Below are 26,604 nucleotides of genomic sequence, written 5' to 3'. Positions count from 1 at the left end.
GATAACTTGGAGGCTCTCACCGGAACTGTAATCTCCACATAAGATGGTACCTTTTGTTTGGAGAAATAAGGTTTAAAAAAGTCCTAAACAAGCCCCAAACCAAACAAAAAACCCCACCCTCAACCCATGCCAGATACCAACTGCTTAAGGCTAGCATAGTCAAAGGATTAGAGGCAGGTAAAATGATAATTCCTAGTATGTCTGCATTTTCTGAAGATCGACAGTTTTGCTCTTGAGGAAGAATATCGCCTCTCAGACAGGTGGAAATTTGGGGGGAGTAGTGGTCAAATGGAGGGAACAGAAATTTTAAGGAAGGCTTTAATATGACCAGTGACAGAGGTGATCTCCTGGAAGTGATAACTTTATTGTGACAACAGTGAGAAAAAAATGAGACATTGCTTGATGAGAGCTCTTTCATTTAAGAGCTGAAACCTCAGCTTAGCATTTGGGCTAGATGGAGTGTTGTGCTTAAAAAGGAATGACTCTCTCCTAGTCATCTTTGACATGGTCACAAATCCAGTGAAATGTGCTTAGCCTGAATGACTTGCTCTTACCAACATCAGCTGTAACGTGTGTTGAGTTCTGTGGGGGAAGGATTTCTAATTTACTAAGTGCCTTCTAAATCAGGTTAGTGCAACACCAGCCTTGTGCAGCACCTCAGGCCACTGGTTTGTGTTGCCAACAGTGAAGGTGGTGTCTGTCAAACATCCTCATTTTGTCTGTCCAGGCAGCAAACACGTACTTGGAGGCAGCTACAGCTCACGCTGCCTTTCTCCCCACTGTGGGTCAAAGCCATGCAAGAGAAGACATGGAGGGGACATGGGTTATTTTGAGCTGGGGTTGAGAGAGGAGGTGTGATGAGATATGAATGCTTTCTACTGGGAGAGCTCTGAAGGGGAATGGAGCGTAGGGAGTGTGGGAAGAACTGGGAAGCGTTGCAGAGGGGATGGAGGGAGGACTGTGCTGGGGAGGAAGAGGAGAGCTGCAGGGACCAGAAGGGATTTTGATGTGGGTGAGGGCTGTCGGTAATACATGATACAAGGGTTCACTTGACTTAGACACTTTTATCTACAAGTTCCAAACTGCTTAGTGTTTTCTCTCATTTTCTGATAAAACAGCAGCAGTGTGGAAATGGATTCACCTCTGTCCTTGTTTATAAGTCATTCAAAAATTATTCTGTGCTGTGGACTTTCCCCTGATGATTAGAGAATTAAAAAGGTTAATTTCTTTAAGGATAGTCCCCTGCTTTCGTGAAGTTGCTGTCAGGGCTCAGAACAGGCAAAGGGAAAGGAAAAGGAGGAGTGATATATTCTGTTCTCCAGAGGGATAGCTAGGGTACAAAGTGGTAAATTGCCCAAGAATGCATATAACAAGTGTATTGCAGGTATAGGGCCTGATCCCAAACCCCTAACTGGGGCGATAGTTTTGTGTTCCTTCTAGAACTGCATGGCCTGTGCACCTCATCCTGTCCCAAGAGGCTGATGCTGGAATGATTCAGAAGGATGTCATTTTCTAGCTCTACATGAATAGAGTGTGAATAAAAATAGGCTCAAGTTATGCTGTATTGTATGCAGGGACTAGTCTTCCTCACCCCACCAATGATGGTCTTGATCACATCAGTCTTTTGTTAGTAGCACTCATCCTTTAAATTACAAGGATAATTGTAAGGGTAATTGAAGGGATGCTGTCCAGAGGGACCTTGACACTCTTGAGAGGTGGCCAGTGCCAACCTCATGAAGTTCAACTAACCCAACTGCAAGGTCCTACATCTGGGTCGCAGCAATCCAGGCACAGCTACAGGTTGGGCAGAGAAGAGATTCAGAGCAGCCTGAGGAGAAGGACTTGGTTGAAACCCCTCATGTGCTGGGCTGCATCAAAAGCTGCATGAGCAGCAGGTCAAAGGAGGTGATCCTGCCACTCTGGTCTGCTCTGGTGAGACCCCACTTGCAGCACCCCGTGCAGTGCTGGTGTCCTCAGCATAAGAAGGACATGGAGCTGTTGGAGCAAGGCCAGAGGAGGCCACGAGGATGATCAGGGGCTGCAGCACCTCCCGTATGGAGACAGGGTGAGAACACTGGGGCTGTTCAGCCTGGAGAAGAGAAGCTGCGTGGAGACCTCAGAGCAGCTCCCAGTGTGTGAAGGGGGCTACAAGGATGCTGCAGAGGGACTCTTCATCAGGGACTGGAGCGACAGGACAAGGGGTGATGGGTTCACACTGAACCAGGGGAAGTTCAGGTTAGAGCTAAGGCAGAAGCTCTTCCCTGTGAGGGTGCTGAGGCGCTGGCCCAGGGTGCCCAGAGAAGCTGTGGCTGCCCCATCCCTGGCAGTGTTGAAGGCCAGGCTGGATGGAATCTTGGGTGACATGGTCTAGTGTGAAGCATCCCTGCCCATGGCAGGGGGTTGGAACTGGATGATCTTAAGGTCCTCTCCAATCCTGACTATTCTATGCCACTACATGCTCAGAATGGGTGAGTGAGGCCTTGGATTCTCTTACGCACTTTTCTCATGGCCACAGATGGAGGCTTCAGCAGTGTCACAGAAGCACAGAAGTCCATAAAGTTATCTTGTAGCTTTGTTGGAGAACACTTGGCAAATTCCAGTGTGGTAGAGAGCCAATCTGATGTTAATAAGGCCTCACTTCTTCTTGGCACTACTAACTCCAGAAATTCTAGAAACAGATGCTTCAAAAATAGGCTGGGGGGCTTCCATGGGACATCAAAGTTTAAGTGGCTGTTAGAAGCTGTCAAATCTCTTTAAGCATAAACAAGCTGGAGTTCCTATCAATCCGGAGAGCACTCAAGAAACTTGGTGATGAAGAGGCTTGCTGCACGCAGGAGTTGAGGGAGAACGCCACAGTAGTGTTCTGGCTTGCAGAGCTGGGCATTTGTCCCTAGGGGATGGTACTAGCTGTAGGTATTCGACAGCTATCAGAAAACGTAGGAAAGGTGACATGGTGCTTGGCAAGTGTCTTTTTCAGGAGGCTGCTTTGAAGTAATGGCTTTTGCTCAAAGTGTATTGGGAAGTGGGAGCTTTGCCTAAACTAGCAAACTTTGTAGCAGAGATTCACCAGCAGCCATGTATGTAAGACTCTGGTGTTTGTAATTACTGTCAGGTTCGAGATTTGGTTGGAAATGAGCCTCAAATTCACGTGTATGCTGCGACCCCCCTGTGGCTGCCGTTGGGATGCTGTGAAATGCTCTTGTATGTGTAGTGCTTATGTGTCTGGTTCCCTTTTGGCCTAGAAACTGTACAAGCATAAACTAATGTAGTCATTGTATAGCAACATGAAGTTTACCATGTCCTTACTGAAAAGGAGGACAGTGATTCTAAGAAAACCATAAGGTGGTTCTTTTTCCAGCAAGGAAGAGTATTAATTCACATGAGGTGCATGACTTACGATTGGTACTTCTGGGCACAAACAAATTCTTATGCAGTGATGTAGAGAGTTGGGTCCAGTTTTGGAGAATAATTCAAGCAGATGTTTTTCAGTACTCTCTTTTTTCTTCCCTATCCAATCACAATTATTGGGAAGCCTGGATTGTTCACTTTGACTTTGTTTGGGGTTTCCTAAGTACAGTGATTACTGCATTCTTAGATGCATTCCAGTTCTGCAGGAATTGGAGTATATTGTTCTTCAGAGCCAACTCATAGGCAAAGCTAGCAAAAGCCACTGATTTGTTTTGGAATATGTCTCCTTAGTCAGCCAGTCTTTCAGGATGTGAAGCTGAAACAGTGAGTGTCTGAGCGCTGGGTGAGGAAGAATCCAACAGGTCATGAATTTTCCTTGTCAGCTAGAACAAAAACATGTTTAGGAGACTAAATTTGCTGATCTGTTAGGTTTCATTTTATCCTATGATATGTACTATATTGTCTTTGTATCTTCTTCTCTGGAAATGTGGTGAAGGCGATTCTAATAAGTAATTTTACATTGAATTACTGCAGAAGGATGTAGAACTTGGTGGTTTTCATGTGCTAATTGAGCCAGAAAGTGTGAGGTAGGTTGGTTGTAGTTCATGGTTAGAAGAAAATAATCTTAATTCTTAGTTAATACTGTACTTTTGAAGTCATATGAAACACTAATAAAGTTTAGCTTAAAACGGTAGCTTTTATAGTTATTTGGTATGTTAGACTATCCCACAATGAGTGAAGCTTACTTGTTTGGATTGATTTCTGTAATTTTACTTTTTATAGATTCCTGATACTGTATTAGCATGGCTTGCTAATGGGTTTTCTTGATCTTACACAACGCATGGGGAGAGGGGGAAAGATTATTAATATGTCATTCATAAAGGCATAATTATATACCCAGATACAAATATCACTCTTGTTTGACCCTGGATTGGACATTTCAGAAAGGAATGAAATTGTTGTTTTTCACTATAGAACACAATTATTGAATAGCATTTATTTACGTATTTCTACTTGACCAGGAGGCCAGACTTGAAATGCTTGTATGTAAACAGATTTGGATGCAATAATGGTTTTTTTGCTTTTACTTGCATTTAACTCTGAATTGGACTTGCAGGAAGTCGTCATTTCCACTGTGGTTTTTAAGTCCAAGTGATTATAAATGCAATTTCTTTTTATCAAAGGCAAGGTGATACATTTACAAGTAGAAAAGGAGTCCCTGTTGCAAGTTCTGTCTGTTTTCAGAGGTGACAGTGGTGAATTCCTGAATACTGAAAGGATACAGAGAATTTGTCTTTTTCAAATTTTAGGTTGGCTGAAAACATTGAACATGCTAAAAAACATAGTCTCTTGACTCTTCCAATGATTTTTCTGTGGGCTTTTGAAGGACTGATCTCAACACATCTGTTCTCATTCCTTAATCCTTCTTGGGTCTCATTCTTTCTTAAGCTACACTAGTGGAGGCTGCATGACATCTTGGATGAAGTGAGGTAGAGGGAGCAGAAGGCAGGAGTTGCCCTGAGAGCAGCTTGACCTCTTGGTAGGTGAAAAGCTAAGTTGTGCAAGGATAATTCTTACACTTTTCATACCGATAGGCAGCCTAGCCACTTCTTACCTTAATATAGGGGTATGAAACATTCAGGTCAGTGAAAGCTGTTCAGGTGTCACTTGTAAAAGCACACCAGTAATGACACAGGAAGAAAATGCGGCAGTAGATCACAGAAATAAGGTTTTGAGCTTTCTGCATCCCTGAATCAAAGCTCAACCCAGCTTTCCATTAGAAAGATGTTTTCTTACTATTTGCATCTGAGGAAGTGATGGTGCTAATATTTGTGTTAAAGCTGTGCCTGGAGGCTGAGGTGCTGTTGTGCCAGGCACTGCCCAAAGCTGCAGTAATGTAGGTCATGTTCTGTGAACACCCTTTGAAGCCCAAGATTTGTGTCTTCACAAGACATTTGTGAAGCACAAATAATAACCACTAGTAACATGAAGATGGAATTATTTAGCATCTGCTTGTACTAATTAATATAATGCAGATGGGATGGGGAGACTGCGTTTTATTAAATGCAGTGGTTTATGGTTGTCAAATGAGATTTTTATTGTTTGAAAAGAGCCTGAGTAATTCTATGCCCAGTTAATAAACTGGGCAAAGTTTTGTTGCCCAGTTTACTGTTTACTTAAAGTAATTATAGTGTTTACTCAAAGTAATTATAGTGTTTACTTAAAATAATTTAATTGATTAAAACTTTCAGTTAAATTACTTTAGGAAAATCAGCTGGTTACAGATGAAAGTGTGGAAAAGAGGAGAAAGTCTTTCAACATCTATAAAAACACGTATGCTGTTGCTCTTTCTTGTTCTCTTTTCTGTTGTTTTCTCTCCTTGCCATTCCATAGCAAAAGCATGAATAAATGTACAAATGTAATATTAGAAAAAGAATTGTTGGTAATTATGGAATGAACAGCTTTTATTTTTACCAAATCAGTTGAAACCCAGTGATTCTGAACTCCTATGCAAGCTGCAGGGCTCGGAAGGCACCACAGCACCCCAGCTTTGCCTTTGTGCTCCTGTACTGCTGTGTAATGTGTTGTGTTCAAGGCAAGTGGCTCTGTTTTAAGAGTCTGCATGGACTCACTCTTCTGGAAGGACCAGGGCCCTTGGTCTCACCAGTGCAGGGTGGCAGGTTGCTTGTGTCTGGGCAAGCCGGGCGCCAGGTCCTGCCCAGGGAGGCAGCCTGCATTGCTGGGTTGAAGGGTACTGCTCTGCTGGGAGTGACTGAAGAGTCACATCTTGCTACTGTGGCATGGCATGCTTGTGGGGATTTCAAATGCATCTTTGGGTAAGTATTTAAAGTGCTGATGCAATACAGTGTCAGTATAGCAGTTCTCGTTCCCTTCTCTATGAGCACTGCTTCATAGACTCATAGAATCAACCAGGTTGGAAAAGACCTTTAAGCTCATTAAGTCCAGCCATTGCCCAGCAGTGCCAAGGCCACCACTGACCCCTGGCTCTGAGGCCTCGTCTACGCGGGGTGTGAACACTTGCAGGGACGGTGACTCCAGCCCTGCCCTGGGCAGCCTGTTCCAATGCCTGAGCACCCTCTGGGGAAGGGATTTTCCTGTTCGTTTACCTGGCACCCTTTCTCATTGCTTTCTAGAAGGTGGTAAGGATTATGCTGATTTACTAAGTCTGTTTATAGCTTATGGCAGAAGCCCTGTGGATTAATAGATCTGAATTGTCATTTTTACCGTTGGACTTAAGCTGTTAGAATTCCCTCTTCTTTGTAATATACTTGGTTTCATCACAACCAGCAAGGTTATTTTTTTTTCTCCCATCAAAATCAAGTTTTGTCTTAGCCAGGGGGATGGAGGGCAACAAAACTCCACATTCTATTATTCAAATTCAGTTTTTAAGTATCAAGGTTTTTGTGCCTTTGATAGGTTAATCTTGAAGTACCTGGGAATGCAGAAAACCTGTTCTTAGGCAATGAAAAATACTTTCATTGTACTTTTTAGACAAATTTTGCCTGATATGGAGAGTATTAACAACTATTAAAGACTGTATTTTGGAAAAATAGAAAACTCTGTTTTATCCAAGTAAGTAAAAAAATAAGGAAAACCACTCAAAATTTTACAGATGCCCAGTGGGATGGATACTTGGGTTTATTGTTATTTTACAAAAATTTTATTACAACTCCTGCATTTTCCAGGATTTCTGTAGAATCTTTTAGATGGAAATGTCTTGACTTTGCATTTTTCCATAGGTTGTCAAGGGTGGCTTTTTAGCTTTAGGCCAAATTCTTTGCCATGTGCAGGATGTGCAGTAACATCTCATTTTGTTTTGTGCAGATGATGTTTTTTAATCTGTAAACTTTTTTATTTGAACAATATTTGGAAACAGAGTCCTATTTTGTAGTTTTAAAACATAACTGTTGCTTTCAGAGCTGTAACTTAGTTAGAGTCTTTGATGTGAAGGAACTGGTTTGCCAGTGTAACTTTTGATATTGATAAATCCTTGTGTAGTGCAGCAAGGCGTAAAAAACTTGAGTTCTGGAGTTAAAGGGAGAAATACATCCATATTTACCTAACAAAATCACTTATTCAAGAGAGACTATCCTGCTGATACGAGGTAATTCCCTTCCTCTTACCAGAGTTGCTAATTAGTGTTTAGTCCATCTCCGCTAATGTGGCTCAGGAGCTTGGAGCTGTGATGCAGAAGTGTTCAGTACCGGCAGAACTGGCAATGGACACTAAGCCATTTACGAAACCATTTGATCTTCCCGAGTTTTTCTTTCCTTTTGAGACAGCAGATGGAGAGTAGTGACCACCATGCAACTTGAGACAGACTCTAAAAGGAGACTTTACTGAAGTTAAGAACAAAAGGCAGCTTCATCTCAGATGCAGCTCTTTAAATATTTATGTAATAATACAAATCTGCTTGAAAAGCAAGTTGTGGTCCCTGTAAGTACTTCCTCCTGAGGCGGTGGTTCCAACTTGCTCTGTGGGCATAAGGATACAGTGTATTGTGACAATGAGGGTATTTTCCTGTTCCACAATGAAACCGATCCTGTTGTGAGTAAAACTAAGAGATTTTCTCCCCTCTCCCTCTTCTCTTGCAGGAGGAAAACTGTGGTCTTATGTCAGTAAGTTTTTAAACAGAAGTCCTGAGGAAAGCTTTGAAATTCCTGAAGCCAGAACATCCAGTGCAACTAAAATTTACCTGGAGCAGCCAACACCTAGTCCTAAAGAAACTGGTAGCAGCACTGATTCCAGAGAAAGCTGTGGGGAGAGTGTGCTAAAGGTGGTCCCACTGAAGAGCAGCCTAACTCCGAGCTCTCAGGATGACAGCAGCAACCAGGAAGATGGCCAAGAGAGTCCCAAGTGGATGGACTCAGGATCCAGCTCAGAGGAAGAGTGCACTACTAGTTATTTAACGTTATGCAATGAATATGGGCAAGAAAAAATTGATTCTGGCTCTCTAAATGAGGAACCAGTGGTTAAACTGGAGAGCGAGGGTCTAAATCCCAAAGAGAGAAGCTGCCTACCGAAACGCGGTGTCATTGGCAGTGACAGTTTCACCTCTCAGATTGCATCTCAGGAACGAAAGCTTTTCATTGAGGATAGTGAGTCAGAAGTAGCTAGCCCTACGAGGATATTGGACTCGTTAACTAAATCAAAGAACAGCCCCATGGAACTCTTCAGGATAGACAGCAAAGACAGCACTAGTGAGCTCCTGGGGCTTGATTTTGGAGAAAAATTCTATAACCTGAAATCAGAGCCCTTGAAGCCATTGTTTTCTGTCCCAGATCATGACAGAAGCTTGGATGCCCTAGAAAGCAAGATGGGTGTGAAAGCTCATGACACTGTAAGCAGGGGTTCAAATGATTCTGTGCCAGTTATCTCCTTCAAGGATGCTGCTTTTGATGATGTAAATAGTGCTGATGAAGGAAGGCCTGATCTCCTAATAAACTTACCTGGTATGTCTGATGAAACAGAAGAGGCAGCTGTGTCAAGACCAGCAAAGTTTACAAAAACTGATAGGGACATGTTGGAAGTAAAGTTATTAGAAACCCCTGATGTCTTACAGCTAAATAATTCTGCAGAGCCTTGCAGAGCATTTGATCAAGAGCCAAATCTTGTGGCACCAGAAGTGGGCGATCCGTCCCACAAGGAAGCAAATGGACAAAGTGGTGTCACTCAGGGAGCTCTTGGGACTCTCTTTACATCTGACCAAGATGTAGGTACTTCAGAAGATGGGGATCTGTTTCAAGGGCTTGGAGCCTGCTCCATAAATGTGACTTGTGAAGAAGGAAGTTCATTTGTTTCCAACCAGCTCTCAGGTGCTCAAGATGTGAGCTTGGATGGAGACATGTTAAGAAATGAAGCAGTGTTGCTGTTTTCTGATCGAACTGAAGACTTTGGGAAAGAGGAAGCAGACTCAGCTTTGTTACAAGCAGCTGAAAGTAAAAAGACAGCACCGAAGAGGGAAGCCAAAATAGGAGTAGCAGGGGAGAAGGAAATACATCAGATTTTTCAGGACCTCGATGAAAGATTAGCCATAACCTCCAGGTTTTACATCCCAGAGGATTGTATTCAAAGATGGGCAGCTGAAATGGTTGTAGCCCTTGATGCTTTACATAGAGAAGGAATTGTGTGCCGCGATTTGAACCCAAACAACATCTTATTGAATGATAGAGGTCAGGAACTTTTGCAAATGCATTTCTTTTTATTCGCTGTTGCTTCCAATTAACTGAGTAGGCGTTTTATCTTGTAATTAGTATCTTCATTTCCTGTCTAGAGCTTCATTATCAGTGCAGCAAATTCACCCCCAGTAATAGCTTCTAGTACTTAATGATGCCATTATTCTTAATGATACTGTTTTTAGCTACAAAAGGAGTAATTACAGTTCACTTCTGCAGAAAATGGAAGGGAAAAATGTTTTGATTTCTCCTGTCGTTTTGTTTTTAGGACACATTCAGCTAACGTATTTTAGCAGGTGGAGGGAGGTTGAAGATTCCTGTGACAACGATGCCATAGAGAGAATGTACTGTGCCCCAGGTTAGAGCAATCACCTACAATGTTTCACTTGGAAAGTAGATGAGCAGCTTTCATTTTCTCACAGAACCTCTATAGCACAGAGCTCAAGATTATGCGATATCTGAATTTTCTTTGCCTGGATGTCTTAAAAAGCTAGAGGGCTCATAACTGCTTTATTGTTGAACTGTGGTGGTGTTTGTTAGATCGTTGCCATAAAGTGTAATTGTATTGAAAGTCTTGTTTAAGCAAATTTAAGGAATGTTTTTTTTCTTGTGCTTACTTGCTACATGTGGATACATCTTGATAACTGAAAAGAGCTGAGAAGGGAAAGGACAGACTGAAAAGAGCCTTAAAAATGCAAAAATTTGTACATGCAAAGAACATGAGGGGAGAAAACCCAACATAGCAGTTTGAAAATACAACCTTACTAGGCTCAGAGATGCCTCTGACATTTCTCATGAGCTACAGTGGGCTTTGAAATAGTTTAGAGAGCTCTTTACTTAGAACTGCTTTCATCAATCAGGAGGGTGATAAAATCAATATCTCTTGGGTTTTTATAGCAAGGATGGCACTTGAAACCCAGCCTTCCCTCTTTTCCTTTTTCTGATTTTTTTTCTGCTAATGTAGGGATCAAATGACAGTGAAAGCCAAAAATCAGGTGTTTTTTTAATATATAAAGTTATAAGTAATTTCACAGCTAGTTTAAACCCTTACTCTTTGAGTTATTGTGAGTACTGGGTGGCTATTTTTCAGTTTCTCTTCTTTATTCTGAATTTGAACTGCCAACATACCCTTTCTGCTGAGCACTCTGAGCTTGGCATGTAGGGACTCTATAGCTCAGAGTCTGCAAATGTGCTCAGGAGAGTTCAGAATCCCAGTTATCAGCAATGGGAGTTTGAACTTACTGTGGCATCAGGTGTTTATTCTGTGACATAGTTCTGCATCTGAAACACAGTAAGAAACTGCTCTCTGTGAGTAAAGGAGGTAGGATCTCAACAAAGAATTTGAATGCTCTTGAGATAAATAGTAAATAAAATATTTTCTCTCCAGGGGCCAGTCAGAAGGGCAGGTATTACAGAAAACAGTTCATTTACTAATCAGAGCAAACCCAACTCTTGTGTTCTACCCTCACTCCACTTTAATTTAAGAACAAGAAAATCAGGGAATCCCAGTAGTTCTTGTGGTGGTTAGATAGAGATGTGTCCTGGTTGCCAACATACATGATGTCCTCTTAGAAAGCGGCGTTTTCCTGCCTCCCTAACCCAGCCTTGAACACAGTGCTCCCTAGTTGAGTAGTAGCAAAGATGGAAGTGCAGCCTTCTCCCATCCTGTCATCATTAATGAGCTGGGAAAGTCAAAGCTTAATTTTTCTGTCTTTTAATGAGGATCCAAAGAGAGGCTTTTTTTCCCCTTAAGCCCCAGCCAGCCAACTCCTGCAGTAATTAAGTGCATAGGGAGCAATTGAAATAATATTTAGAAGTCCCCAAATGCAAGCACAAAGTTTTCTGCACCATCATTATTTCCACTTCGCAGCAAGGATGCAGTATCCGTCTGGGCTTTTCTTGGTTAAGTTGCCCTCTCCTCTCCCTGCCCTGTCCCAAGCTGCACTTTGCTTTGTGTCTCTGTCATTGCTCAGTTGCAAGATTTAAGATCTGCAAATGCAAATGTTAGATATATGCAAGATGGCTGAATTGAGCTGCTCCGTGGTTCTTATCCTTCATATTTCTTTGTTACGTCTGCAAAGTGTACTTTTAGGAGAGCCATTTCATGCTAATTTTTGCATAGGAGAGTAACACGTGGTGTAATTTAGCAATATAAAATGTATTTTGGAACCAAGTGTCATTCTGTTCTGAGCAATGATTTAATACCTTTACCTTCAATGATGATGTGTGGTGGAGTGCAAAGCAGCTTTCTGCTGCCACTGCTGCTGGTAAATCTTGCTCTAGAACTTCTGGCCAGTATTAAAAATATAATCATGTTAGTGGCCTTTCTACTTTCTGGCATTACAGAAAAAAACCCTTATTTGGATGATCATTTTTCTTCTTAAGGCGTGTACCATGTCCCTGGAAACCCATGTGTCCCCTTTATCCTGATAGCATTGCTTCTCAAGCTGCTGCTTGGAATAAGGAGTTTGAAATGATACTTGTGCTTCAGCTCAGTGCATTAAGAGAAATTGGCAAGGGGGTTGTAGTTTTGTAGAGGTGAAGTAGTAATCTTTACAAAATTTCATCAGATTTCTTACCATAATACCACACAGTGACTAAATAAAGTGACTCAAAGCGAGTCTTTATCTTGTTTTGATTTTTCCTGGTGTTTCCAGTAGTGCGTGCTTTGTTGCCTTGCCTTAGGTGCTGAGCCTTCCCTCTCCTTTTCCCTCCTAACTGGAGGATGCAGTGAAACATGGCTTGTAAAGTGTTCTCTCTATGGATAGCTTGGTGTGTGTTTTCATCAGTGTTTGGGATAGAATAGGATTCGGACATGGTAATTTTTATGTTATGTGATTGCAATGTTTTGTTATTTAAGTGCACTTGTTAAGAGTATGTAAGAAAGGGAAGATACTTGGCTGGTATTTGAGACTGGGAACAGATGATGAGTCTTGGGATGCATTTCTTTTTCTGCATTGATTTTTGAGGAGCAAATTTTGGAGACAGGAAAAGGAGAGGATGAATGTGAAACTTAAGCAGATTGCGGGAGATTCTCAATTTAAAATAGGGAGGAAACTTGCCAAGTTACGTGAATGTTGTAAAAATGTATTTGAAACAATTTGATCTTTTTAATTGATAAGGTTCAGGTGTTAATTCTTTACAGCACAAGTTACAAAGTGCCTAGCAGTGAAGTGCCTCAGGACATATTTAAATATTAAGTTGTTTTATTGGTTGAATGTAAACATGGAATCTCAGTTCTACAATTTATGTATCAGAACCTAATTCCTGGAGGGGTGTAGGGATAGTAATGTATTACTGCTGAAGCTTTTCACATCCGGGGGGGAAAAGAGGTCCAACTACATGGAGCTTGCTTGCAGCATCTAGGATTTTGTATTTGAGGCTTTCAGTACCCCAGGTTGTAACCTTGTATTAATGCAAAACGAGGTAGTATTGGAACAGAAACAGTGATCAGATCCTTGCTGTGGTGACTAGCAAGGGCTTTCTCCGTACAAGAAGCGGATAGGCAATGTGACTGCATACGTAGGAAAGAGATTATGCAGTGTATATATAAAATAATGGCACAAATGCAAACATTGTAAATGGAGAAGTGTCAAAAAGATGAGGGAAGAGATAGTTTAAAAAGCTGCATGCCGTTCCCTGCTAGCAATGTAATTAATTTTGTATGAAATAGCTATTGTCATTTTATATCGTGCATAAATTAAAAGCAGGGCTAAATCTGTGGCAGGAGGTGGCACTTTTCCACTGCAGACGGCAGATGGCATTGTACCATTAATGGATTTTGCTGTTGTACTTGCTGGCTCTAATTTGCCTAACTTCATCTAAGAACTGGAGACGGAAGATGTGATTTATTTGTAACAATTTGCATATCAACAATTGCACTCCCAAGCTCTGAGTCGTGGTGTGTTATAGTGCTGTTGGAGTTGGTAAAGCTGGAGAACTCTCTTTACTTCTGCATAGTTCTACTCAATTAAAAATAAACTTCATGCTGAACCAGCTACTGCAACAACAAAGCTATCTGCAGATGCTTAAAACTAGCGCCTGTGCTATACTTTGATTAATGGCCAAACTAAATCTTTGCTGTTCACCTATGATAAGTCAAATGTTGTTTCTCTAACTCACAAGGGAAATGATGGATTATAAATCATCCCCTATAAACTCAACACCACTTCAAGTAAAACTGTGGGGGGTTTGGCCAAGAATAACCTATTTGCTTTTAAAGAAGAATTAAGCACTTGTAACTGTGAATTTCTGCTGTGTGAATACAGTTCAGGTGACTATTGTGAGGTCTGTGTGGTTTATTTCTTTAACTTTCCTCCTCTTTATAGCAATTTTGTTTGCTGAATGTTTTAAAGAGTGCTAAGCAGCTGATGTCTGAACACAAAGTTATTAGCAGATCAGATGAGAATGATTCACTTCTGTTTAAACAGCCCTTTGCTCTCCGTGCCCCCTGAGAACTCTTATCACATATTTGTCCAAAAAAACCCCACAAAAACTAACAGAAATTCCCTCGCATTATCCACCTGCCTGGTGGCTGATAGTATCAGCAACCTATCTCTTTATCTCTTAGTTAATGTGCCTTGGTATTCTGAAGGGGGGAAAATTCCAGTAACAGATTCAATTTACACGGACAGAAACTTGAGCAAATGCCAGCCTAGCAGGGGGGCCATTATTCTGCTCTATAAATAAGTTTAAAAAAGAAACAAACACACACACAAACCTGTGAATCAACATGTTTTGGTCTAATTGAGGGAAAAGCAAGATAGATGAATTTTGAAATGCAAATGATCACCTTCTGTTATTTAAGTATTGGTTTTGCCAACTTTGTGATCTTAAATATAAAGAGTTGTTACCTTTTAAATGGAGTAATAATTATATTCTATTCTTGATAGTCAGGGGTTTTAAAATCAAATAGTTAACTTTGTTAAAAAGTCCCTTCATGGCATGCTTAATGCCTGTGAGAAAGATAAAATTGTCTCCAGCCGCAGCCTAGTCAGGTCTGTCTCCAAATAAAACAGATTAAGTTGAGCATTTACTCATAAAGAGAAATCCTTTAGGTACTTTTTCCATCTAACCAGTGAAGTGTCATGTTGTAGGAGCAGCTTTCTGGTCTAACATCTTGTGCAAATACGACGTGTGAATGAGATGTTCTATTTACACTCACCGAGTTCTCGTTCCAGCAGCAGGGATGCATTCTGTCGCATCCCTGTAGTGTTTCCAGAGGATGAGATTTCGGAACTGGGCAGCCTTTGGAGTCTTTTTTTTATTTTAATTTCTTCTCCAAACAATGAGTTTTCACCAGACCGTGTTCACTAGACACTGGAGATGTGCTTGTTGAGATCATAAAGCCAAAGGGAGCTTAGCTTCGTAGAAAATGTAAGTAGGAAACTGGCCATCAGTAATGCATCATATTATTCTGATGCTTTCATAAGCTGTGTGCTATAATCAAGCCTTATTTACACAAAGTAGCCTACACAGAAGCCTGCACATAAGTATATGGTATATTTAGTTTTATATAACCTGCTACTAATAGTACAGAATTCAAAGCCTATGTTAAAAGAAGGCTTTGTGGGTAGAGTATTTTGTTCCAAAAAAAAAAAACCCAACCCCAAACTGTTTCAATGTGCAACCTGATTTTGTACTCCCAAATGAAGATGTCACTTCTGCTCTTAGACAATTGAAAATACAGATGCAAAGTGCAGCTGATAACCTAAAACATATGGCATGAAACTAAAAATTGCTAGGTTGCTATTATTAGCCTGGATGCTATAATTTTTATTTACTGAATAAGGAAAAAATGGTTTGCCTCTGTTTACCAAATAGATATTTGATGCTGGAAAATCTGCATATTATTTGTGTATGTGTTTTTCAGTAGGAGTTTACAGGCACTCATTAAATGTGCTGTTCTGTATTATAGTAATTTAATTTGAGTAGATTGTTTAAGAAGCAAAATAACCGTGGTAGATTAAAGTGCCATTGACCCTGTGAGGTGTCGATGGGAGGGCTGGTCTCCTGGTTATAGTGTAAGACTGGACTTCCGTAGATTTTCTCTCTGCCTCTGTCCTAGCTTTGTGTGTGTGATATTAGTGTCTCAGGACAATCCTAAAAAGAAAAGGAGCAAATAGGGCAGGTGAATGAGCTTTGAGCAGCAAAGACAGCAGGATGGGCAAGCTTGGTTTGAAAAGCCCTGGCAGTAGGAAACAGGACTAAACATTAACGTGAAAAATACCTGGTTGTTGTGCATAACAAGGAAAGGTCTGGAGCTGCAGAAAAAGCACTGATTATTGTGAAGCTGGGAGTAACAGCTTTACAACAACCGTTTGGAGTGCTGCAGCACTCCAGAGACACCCGAGTGTCCCACAGAAAACCGTGACAACTGACTGCTCCCAAAATAGCAAGATGCCATGAACCTGGAGTAGGTAATTGAAAGCATAAGTCTGGGGACAGAATCGGGTGTGTTCTGAAAAGAATCTGATGTGGTTTGGCACTCAGGCTTGTTGTAAGTACAGGACATGTTTCAGGTGAAGTACATGTTCTTGTGGGTTTTTGGAGGCAGGTGATACCTCTAGAAGAAGCTGTAATTTACCTGTGTGGTGTGGCTGGTTTTTCTGTCTTGATTGATTCGATTTAGTTATTTATTTTAATTATCATTATTATTACAGATGGGGCTAAAACTTGAAGATAGTATAGAAGGTGCCTTTTGAAAGTAAATGGAGCTAACTGAAAGGTTAATTCGTGTTTGCTTTGTTTTGATAACAGAGCAGTAAAAGGTTTCTTTGTCTCTTTTGTACTTACTCATTTTAGAAGAAGTTCTAATTCCATCTTGGGCTGCTAAAAGGAGGAAAGAACACAGTTCCCTCTGTTAATTTTTCTTCTCTTAGTGACATGAGGAAATTTCTTCCGAAGAGGAACATAAATGCTCGTATGTTTTGAATACCTCTAAGATGAAACTTCCTATTTTCATACTCCATTTGATCTTAGCAGATGTTTATTGGACTTGCCTCACTACTTTATTGTTTAAAGACCATGATAAACTTTTTTTTTTACTTAACTATAGATGGTTCAATACTATGTTTTATAAATTGCTAAAGCATTTTAGGCAAAGCATTATGGCCAGATTGCTTGTGTGATGTGTTATTTAGTGACTGCATCTTACAATATCTTGGCTGACTGAGTCTGCCTAGAGTAAATTAGCTTGGACTCATTTTACTTGGTTCTCTGCAAATGCTTCTTTACATATATAGATATTAAAATATGATAAAATAGTAAGCTTTTAAAATCAAACGAGTGTAAGGTAAATAGAATTTCTGAAGCGACTCTAATGGGTTTTCGTGCAATACTGTTTATCTTAATGGCCACAGAAGGGGAGAACATTGTGTCTGATGTTTTCAGGATGTTGGACAAGTCCATTTCCTCCTGAATGGTTTCAGCCACCTGATAGTAGTTCAGATGGGTCTCCTAGTTTTCTTAGCAGTGCAGAATGATACTGGAAGGTACCTGTTTCTGCTTGAAATATGTGGTAAGGGAAACGGCCTCCTCAGGTTTTGAAATTCTTACCAACTCACCAAGAGTCAAATGTTCCCTTCTTAATTCTGACAAACCTCCTCAGTGCAGAGCCCTTCCTGACTCTTAGGTGTTTGGAGAAGCAGCACTCCCACCTAGAGCCTGTTTTCTTGTGAGCATCTTCAGATGCTTTTTTTTTTATCCTGGATGTTATTGTTTATCCTACAAAGCTTTTGGTCTAGCTTTTGTTCTTGGTGATTTGCAACCCCTCTGGCCTGAGTTGACTGTGAATGCCTTGAGCCTACCCTTAATCTGAGCTTCTTTTGTGTTAAACTAGTGTTTGTGAGTGCTGGTTGGGAGGCCTTATCGTGGGTCCTGAAGGAACCTGTATTTAGGAGGAAATGGTTGAGATGTGGTAGTAAAAACATTTGAAATCCTTCAGCATGAACAGTGTACTTCAGGTTACAGTGCTGTAGATAGAAGGAGAAAAACAGCCTTGCTGTTAGGGTTAATAACTTTATTGAGGATGTGTGTTCAAGAGAGGTGAAGTTCTGCCTTTTTACTTTAGAACTGGCACTTCTGTTTAAAAACACAGAGGGTTGTCAGCTACATACCCCTTATCAGGAAGTAAGGTACCACTGTGTGTAATGCAAATATTGAGATAAGTATGGAAACCATAAAGAAATGGCTTTTCAGTTGAGACCAGCTGCTTTGGAAGGAGGATGGTGCTGGGTAGTGAAGGTGTTTACCTGTGCCATCTGTCTCTAGCTGAACCTGATAGCCTTTTACAAATCTCCTTCCCTTCGGCTGCTGTTGAAATTGCTTCTGTGCAGGAATTTAGCATTGCTGTTGACACGTTCTGCTTGGTGCTAGATGTTGTACAGGCGTCGGGAAGGGAGAAAGAAGAGAGCTCTCCCTCTGAAGTTGCAGTGAAGAAATTAGAAGAGCTGCTGGTTTATTTTTTTTCACCCTACTTTTTTATTCGAGAGGATTTTTTTATTTCAGAATAACATGAATCTCTTTCCTACAAATTTTGTACTGCTAGTCCTCAAAACACCGCGCGTGTGTGCACGTTTATGTTTGTGCAAATGTGGATAAGGTCCTTGATTTCAAGGTTCATGAAGTAAAGAATTGGCACAAATATCCCCATGTTATTCACTTAAGCTTAGGGGTTGCTTGCATTTATTGTCTAAATTACTTTGCTGAAGGATTGAGATGAAAATGTTTTTTTAGTGAAGGCAGATACTGTAGTTCAGATTTATTGCAATATTAAAGCTTTAAAAAGAGCATATGCCCTGTGTGGTATATTACATTAGCTAGCTACTCTGTATCACTTGAAAGCACTTCATAATCTATAGTTTCTGAATTTTCCCATGATGTGTAGTCAAGGTAAAATGCAGTAATATTGATGTGATATCCTGAACTTATTATGACCAGCGTATTGTGACCTATTTGAAGTAAGGGAATGTAAACAAGACATGTTTATTTGTAGTATTCACAATGATTTTGTTTTGGCTTTTTTTTTTTAAGATATCTTAATCTGAAGTAAGGAAACTGTGGAACCTGGGACAGCAGCAGGAAAGCACACGTATGGTAACAGGAGAAAAGTTGAGCTAAAATTTAGTTTATGTAAAAAAGGATGCTCAGATGTTTCCCTTAGCTGAGGAAACCATTTGCTGTTCTGCAGTGGTTCAGATGACTTGTCGTGCAGTTTCTGCTGTGTGCATGAGAACCCAGCCAGAGCCCTTCAGCCCAGGGAGAAATCTGTGTGACTTGACTGTTCTCAATTTATCCCGCTTGTGTCGTTTTGGTCATGGTCAGAAGTGGATGGAGGAGTTTGGTACTGCTCCCTTGAGACATCTGCAACGACATTTCGTTTGACTTGGCATATATTGAAAGTGTTCTTACAATTGAAAATCTGAGCTTGGCTGTTGGAGAAGTGGACTCCACTTTACTTTTTTGGCTCTTTGTCCATTTTCTTTATCAGTGAAGTAAGTGAGGTTGTGTCAGTAACTGCGTGTGGTTCTGTGAAAGAAGGCAGCGTAACTTCGATGCTTCAAAGAACTGGATCAGGATCTGTGATTGCCAACAGAAAAGGGAATAATTCCAAAACTCAGAAATGATTTTTTTTGGTAGTATTTCTTTTCTCTGTGCTCAGAATGACGTGGTTTTCACCTTTAGAATATTGTTTTATAATCGGGCTGTAACTGCAGAGGCCTGTTCCCACTGAATGCCTATGGGGAAGAATGGATTATCTCCTTTATGGCATTATTCTAAAATGTAAGATGTGTCAATATGGGGAAGTTAATGGTAGTATAGGAACTTATTCTGGAATAAGTGTGGAATTTAATTTAAAAATAACCCCCTTTATTTGTTTGGAAGAAAGCTCTTTTGGTCTGGAATGTCCACAGGATGAAAACCACATGGGAAAGAAAACTTTGCTCTAAAGAAGCCTAAAGTATTTGTTTTTAGATTTCATTTTCCATTCATGTTATCTTGGTTTTGAGGGTACATTGCTGGAACATACAGCACTAGGAAATCCCAGTCGGACTGGAAAGCCATTTCCAGTCAGTAGGTTTCACTGAGAGATGGTGTGAAAACCTTTCTACAGCTGGTTCATGTGGAAAGGCCCAAGTTTGGTTTATTTTTGTTTCTCCTTTTTTACAGAACAGTTACCTTGCAGGTCTGTGAAGGGCTGCAAAAATAAATTGCAAGAACAGATTTTGATTTTTACACAAATTCTCTCAATTTACCCTGTTTTGAACTTCATCTGGATGCTTGCCTGGGATCTTAAAACCTTTTAAAGATGCATGTAATTATGCTGCTACAGTTCTTCATGTGGCTGCCATTAGATCTTTGTAGAAGTTTCTCCGTGCTGATAGAAGTATTAATCTGTAAGGAATGGAATAAATTCTAATATGTGGCACCCTTATAGTGATGTATTGGGCATTCAAACGCCATTAACTGTAATAAACTTCTCAATGTGATGGATGTCCTACCTAAAGAAACAACAAGCCATCCTTCCTTGTTACTCTCGCAGCAGCAACCTCAGCCTAGTCCTAGAAGGTGCTGAGCGTCTTGCAGCTCATATGCCTAAGGGGGGCATCCCCCTGCACATTCCCATGTTCTCTCCCTGCATCTGGGGAGGGCTGGGGTTACTGCCTTCCTTTCCCTGACCCCGGACTCTGACTTACCTGTAGTTCTCCTTGGCCATGCTCATGCAAAGCTCCATAAAATGATGAGCAAGATTTTTTTACACATGCCACAGTGCTTTTCATGGCAACTACTATGTAACTATATGCTAATTGCTGTCCTCTGCTGGGAAGCTGGTGTGGCTTTTGCCACCAAAGCTATTTTAGTGCAGCTTCTGCATTTTTTTGACAGTCTAAATGAAGATTTCATCTTTGCTGCAATCTGTTTTTCTGCCTGTTTTAGAGCAGACAGCGTGGTGTGTTTGTATTTCATAATTTTTGTAGTTTAAAGCCTGAGTCAGGGAAGGCCAAGTTTTCTGCATGCATCATGCTATTGAATATGTGAATGTGTATGGCAGGGGCCTCTGTAACTCCCATCTCACATCCCCACTGTCTCTTGGACAGCAGTAAGAGTGTCACTGCTGGCTGGATGCTAAGAACAACAACTGTTTGTACCTAGGTACAATTTGGGCTGAGCTGTAGCAATAGACAGTTGCTGGCTGTGGTTAGGCCGTGTGAAGTAGATTTAGCTTCTCCATCTGGTTCCCAACAGACAAGAGAGGCTACTGTGAAAAGCCTCCTATGGTGATCCCAGCAAAGGGCACAGGTTAGCCATGAGACAAATCCTGCCCTCTGAAACATGCAGTAGATTACTATAGCCTCCCTTGCGCTGCATCTAGGGATGCTTCAGGCCACTCTGGTCAGTTCAGCTCTTCTGGCCATGGTAAATTCTCTAAATATGTTTTGCTTTGCTGTCTGTCACTGTCCAGTTTTAGGCCAGTATAGAAAAATCTTAACTGTAGTGCCTGTCAGTCTAGAAAATGTCTGTGTATGCATGGGAAAAGCAAATTGTGCACAAAATGTATAGCATTGCTGTGTTTGAACAGTGCAACCTGTAAGTGGCTAAAGGGCTAACTAAATTGTAGGCATAATGAAAGCTCTGTGGTATTTAGTATATGTTCTGTCAGCATTAAACAGTCACCTTGTAAATATATGTTAATTTTGAAGGTGTAACTGACCCTTTTAATATTAATTGAAATGTCTTGTGTTTAGAGGTTGGCGCTATCCTAGAAGAGACAGAAGCCTGTGACTGGTGGAGTCTGGGTGCAATTCTGTTTGAACTCCTCACTGGGAAGGTAGGACTGGGGGCCACTGACTCAGTAAAACTGACCAGTTTTAAAACCGACCAGTGATAAAACACTGACCAGTAGTTTCTCACAAGTGGTGTGCCCAGTTGTGGTTTTCTTGCTTGTCTTTCCCAGTTGTCCTTTGCCGACCAGAGTACCCTCAATTTGGTCTGTGTGGGACCAGAGAAATGAAACACAGCATCATAGAATCGTTTGGGTTGGAAAGGACTTAAGATCATCCAGTTCCAACCCCCTGCCATGGGCAGGGACACCTCGCAGTAAACCATGTCACCCAAGGCTCTGTCCAGCCTGGCCTTGAACGCTGCCAGGGATGGAGCACTCACACCTTCCTTGGGCAACCCATTCCAGTGCCTCACCACCCTCATTGTAAAGAACTTCTTCCTTATATCTAACCTAAACTTCCCCTGCTTAAGTTTGAACCTGTTACCCCTTGTCCTACCACTACAGTCCCTAATAAAGAGTCTCTCCCCAGCATCTTTATGCTTGAGCTTCAGCAGAACAACTTGATAAAGCTGTGTAAAACTCGGGGCTGAAACAATAAGCAATAACCATGGTGCCCTCCTAACATCAGTGAAATCTGGGTTCCCAAAAATTCTGTCTGTACGTTTATAAAAGTTTGTCCTAATAATTTCAATATTATTTCCTGGGACAACATAGAAGTCACGTGTTGCTCTTACACATTAGTTTGATACTTTGAGACAGAGAGTGCTCAGCCAAATCAAACAGGCAATTAGTTGACAGTTCTGCATGAAGAAAGCAAAGTCCACCAAATTCCCAGGTTCTTCAAGTTTGAGCAGCAGAGCACAAGCACTGTGACATAAATGTTCTAAAGCTGTATCTCCAGGGGCCTCAGTGCCTGCAGACATTCCTCCTGGGATCAATACTTTCTACTAGGAAGCACTGAGATTTTTAGCTGTGCGTGTTGATTTGCATGTGTACTAGGAGATAATCCAACACTCTAATTGATGAATTAATAAATTGGTCTGCCTACTTTGATTTTTCTTTTCTTTCTTTCTTTCTGCAGACTCTGATTGAGTGCCATCCATCAGGAATAAACACTCACACTTCTTTGAGTATACCAGACCATGTATCAAAGGAGGCCAGATCACTGATTCAGCAGGTAATTGAGGGGAAAATTTGTTCTCCGTACGTATACATACAAACTGGACAAATATCTGAGTTGTTCTGGTGAAGTAAATGTAGAAACAGAAAGCTGCTGATAGGAAAGTTGATGATGAATTCACTCAGCTCTCTTGTTGCATCTGGAGACTTTGAGTTCTGCTGCCAGGAGTCTCTGTAGACAACCAGAGCGCTTTGCCATTCCTTCAAAGAACTGTGGAACCAGTAACACACTGTTTAGAAGTTACGACCTTGCTGTGGTTGAAAATCTGTAGCTGTCCTCCAGGATACCTTCTGTGTGCTATTTGTTAAGGAAAGTACTTTAGACTGTGAATACAATGACTTTTGTATTAAGAAGATAACTGGTAGGTTGGACACAAGGCAAAATAGGAAACCTTAAAATATAGACAACCTTCCAGTCTGATATATCATTTTCAAACCTAATAGAAGTAGCATTGAATGCTGGTTTTAGTTTACTCTTAGCTTTAGGTAGTCATGACAGAGAGAAGAAACTTGCAGTACAGGGTCTTGAATTTCAGGTAATGCTATCTTCCTTCTAGTGAATTTTGACATAACTGAAGAAGTGGAGCCTGGATCTGACCTATTCCACTTGTGCAAAACAAGTGATACATGTGAACTGTGTTGTTCGGCTTTGAAGAGTATCTTTCAAGTGGATGCATAATTAACGACATGACTTAGATACAGGTTTGAATAGAGCAGAGTGGAAAAAATGGTTTTTGGAGAAAAGGGAGGGGAGAAATGTTGAAAATTCGGTGAGTCAAAAGACCCAGTGACTCATTTCTGTGCTGTCACTGTGAAACAATGAATGGAAATGGAACTAGACGTTTGGACCTCCTATTTTGACTAGGTGACATGAAGTCACTGAAGGTGAAAGCATGTGTCTCTGTTTCTGGCAAAGGTAGAATGGGAAGTGGCTAAAGAGAAACCATAGTTTTGTATCATCTCCATCTATACTGTTAGATGGTAACAAATTGCTACCCTCACTCACAGGTGCTGCAGGACTCAAATGTCTAAGGGAAAGGGAACCCACACTTGATGGAGGGAATTCCTTCCATTAAGACTAGAAGGGAAGACAAATGAAGCCGTTTAGTCCTCTTCTCCCTGCCAGTGTAGGGCTGTTCTTCACTGCAGACTAACGTATTGCCTATTTTCCCATATGCCAAAGAATGGCTTTTTTGCCATTTGGGCTTTAAGTGGCAAATATCTCTCTGCCACTTGCGGGTATATTACAAGGCCATATGTGTTCAGAGAAGCAGTCACCCCATTGCCTGTGAGGCTAAGCCTTCTAGTGTAGGGTGATGACTTATCTGGTGGAGGTTCGGCTATGTGAAGTAGTAAATCACATTTTTGTTGTGTGACTATCCAAGGAAGCTGCCATTCATTGTTGAGGAAGCCTTGTCAGGAAAAGGAAGAAAGCTCTCTTGGCATGGATAGCAATTTGTCATTGTGACTTTCCTTCCCCCCACCGCCAAGGGTAAACAGGTCAAAGCATCACAGAATAACATTTCGGGATCAATGTTCAGTTCTACAGAAAACTGCCAGGCGGTATCTCCTGCTGTGGCTTCCAGTGCAGGTGACTTCATTGTAAACACCCCCTTCATTTAGCCAGCTTTTAAGAAAATGGAGATCTCTTTATTTCTGGTGACAGAGGAAGCTGTTATTTTTATGTTGGTTTGGCATTTTGTACCCAGTATTTTTTTCAGGCACCTCCAGGCTTTACCGCCAACACAACATGCAGTGTGACCTTTCAATAGGTACTGCAGTTGGTGCTGCATCTGCTTTCTGAACTTAAAGTTCTTCTGGAAGGAAGATACGTGTCCATGCTTACTTCCTCTCTGCTGGTGCTGGTTGCCTTTCAGCAGAAGGCCGAGACACCCTGACTACATCTGTTTCTGGTGGCTTGGGGAAGACATCACAGCAGCACTATTCACTGTCACTGAGCTACTGTGTGACATTATGACTGCAAATAGCAGAGCCATCTTAGAATGTGTAAATTCCTATGTTTATGGATGTGGACTCACTTAGATGTTGAGTGCCTTAAGATATGAATACACATTGTTCCAAGTGACAACTGGGAGAAGTTATCCTATTAGCTGTTGCAGCAGAAAAAGCAAGAAAGAAATCACGCCTTTGTACTGGCTGTAATTGAATAGAGTATAAGCAAAATTAAACCAGCAAAATATTTGTGTGTGTCTTTATTAGTCTCTTTGGAGTATTACCTTTGCATTCCCTTTTATATGGAGTGGTATCTTTAGATGGATGTAAATATTGTGATTTCCTTTTCACATTAATTCAGCATGTGATGTACAACTAAAAAGCAAACGAGGTGCTGGATTTTAGGAAATTTCCATGAAGCCATGACACTGCTTTGTTTCTCTCACTGGGGTTTTGATTTTTCACTTTTGGTCCATTAGTAGAACTCTAAAACTTTTTCTTTTTTTCTTTTTTTTTTTTTTAGGAAATAGAGAGCTGGCTGTAATCCTGGTATTTTAGCATCAACTCACACTGTATGAAATGGAAAGTTACAGACCCCTGTCCCTGATGTAGCCATAGTGCAGTAGAGGGAGCAAAGGTTAACATGAAGCAAATGCAGTGTCCAGAGTTCTCCTGATGCAGCTGTGGCTGCTGCTCTCTTTTGTTGAGAAATTAAAGGTTAAAATGAAGTCCCAGTGTGCAGTGCTTCAGGGAATTGCATGCTGTGATCAGTAGTCTCTGAAGACTGAGACTCAAGGAAAGGAGACTCTTCTTCCATTTACTAGATTTTAGGAATTTCAAGCATGCTTTTGCACTCTTGAGAGTAATTCATAGAGCAGGAAAACAGTAGGATGTCCTTTACCTTAGACCTTTCTGGAACTTTTAAGCAGTTGTTTTTGTTCTTACTCACTGAATCATATATGTATTTTTCTTTTCATATCAAGCTTTTGCAGTTTAATCCTGCGGAGCGTCTTGGTGCTGGCGTTGCTGGTGTTGAAGACATCAAATCTCATCCGTTTTTTGCCCTTATAGAATGGGCAGATCTGCTGAGATGAGAGGTGCATGTCCTCTGAACAAACTCAGGTCAAGTGAACAAGTTCGTCTGGCACAGAAGCACCCTGAATTGCTTCCTCTGGATGTCCCAAACCGTTTGGATGTGGTGACTAAAGGACGCTGGAGCAATGAGGCCAAAAGCTTGTAACAGGAATCACAGGTTGTACAGGGTGCTAGCTTGTTCTGGTTGCTATGTGTGTGTATGTCTTTTCACCACAGGGTGGTTTGTGATGTTTAAGCACTGCCAGCTTGGCCAAGCAGAAACAGGGGTGTGCTCCTGGTGCTCTGTCTAATGGTGGAAGTGTCTATAGACTGTGCCAGTTCAAAGTATCTTTTATAGTGGCAGTAGACCATTTCCTTATGCTAAGTGCAGCTCTGGGAGGGGGGCAGAGGAACGAAGGAGCATATAATTTATTAATGGCATATGCTGAATAAAATACTAAAATGCTTTATGCAAAAGTTGACACATTAAAAATAATATATCCATTAAAAATTAAGAAGACTTGCATAATACTGTGGAATGTGTCTTGAAAATGGCATATCGTTTCCCACTCTGGAAAGAGCATATAAAAGGCAAATAATGCTGTCAAATGTTGTACTTTGTTGGCTGGCAATGTCTGTTCATAACTCTTGACTTTGTTGTATTTGATGAGCTACGTGTTAAAGTCACTACAGAAAGGGAAATCATCTTTTCCTCAGCCAGATAAACACTGCTTTAGCACTCTAATAAGAAACCAGAACACATAACGCTAAATAAATGTGTAGATTAAAAAAGGAAAAACTCTTCTGTCATCACTGCAGCCACCACTTTATCACTTAATGAACTTTACTTCCTCTAAGTGTCCTATTTTTAGCTGCTACTTCAGGAAAGAAAACCCTTTCTGCTTGTGCTCTTCTGCTTGAGGAAGCTTCTGAACTTTCCTGCTTGTTTGTTAACAGTCTTAATAAATCAAAGAAAGCCTTCACCCGCTCTGCTGCTCGGACAGGAAG

At 41.0% G+C, this 26,604-nt stretch overlaps 1 protein-coding gene across 6 annotated transcripts in view; it reads left to right on the top strand.

The window, feature by feature from the left end:
- Positions 1–25,847, top strand: part of RPS6KC1 (ribosomal protein S6 kinase, 52kDa, polypeptide 1) — an 85,044-nt gene extending 59,197 nt beyond the window's left edge. For all 6 annotated transcript variants that reach the window (XM_010017551.1, XM_010017550.1, XM_010017552.1 and 3 more), the window contains 5 exons: positions 8,025–9,602; positions 9,874–9,963; positions 21,353–21,435; positions 22,472–22,567; positions 25,506–25,847. In XM_010017551.1, coding sequence (XP_010015853.1) covers positions 8,025–9,602; positions 9,874–9,963; positions 21,353–21,435; positions 22,472–22,567; positions 25,506–25,616 — 1,958 coding nt within the window. In that variant the 3' untranslated portion in view covers positions 25,617–25,847. The remainder of the gene's footprint in view (positions 1–8,024; positions 9,603–9,873; positions 9,964–21,352; positions 21,436–22,471; positions 22,568–25,505) is intronic.
- Positions 25,848–26,604: the final 757 nt, after the last annotated feature.

The sequence above is a fragment of the Nestor notabilis genome, unplaced genomic scaffold (genome assembly GCF_000696875.1).
Source record: "Nestor notabilis isolate BGI_N333 unplaced genomic scaffold, ASM69687v1 scaffold1337, whole genome shotgun sequence".
In the NCBI taxonomy this organism is placed as follows: domain Eukaryota; kingdom Metazoa; phylum Chordata; class Aves; order Psittaciformes; family Psittacidae; genus Nestor; species Nestor notabilis.
This window is presented reverse-complemented; position numbering and strand designations above follow the sequence as displayed.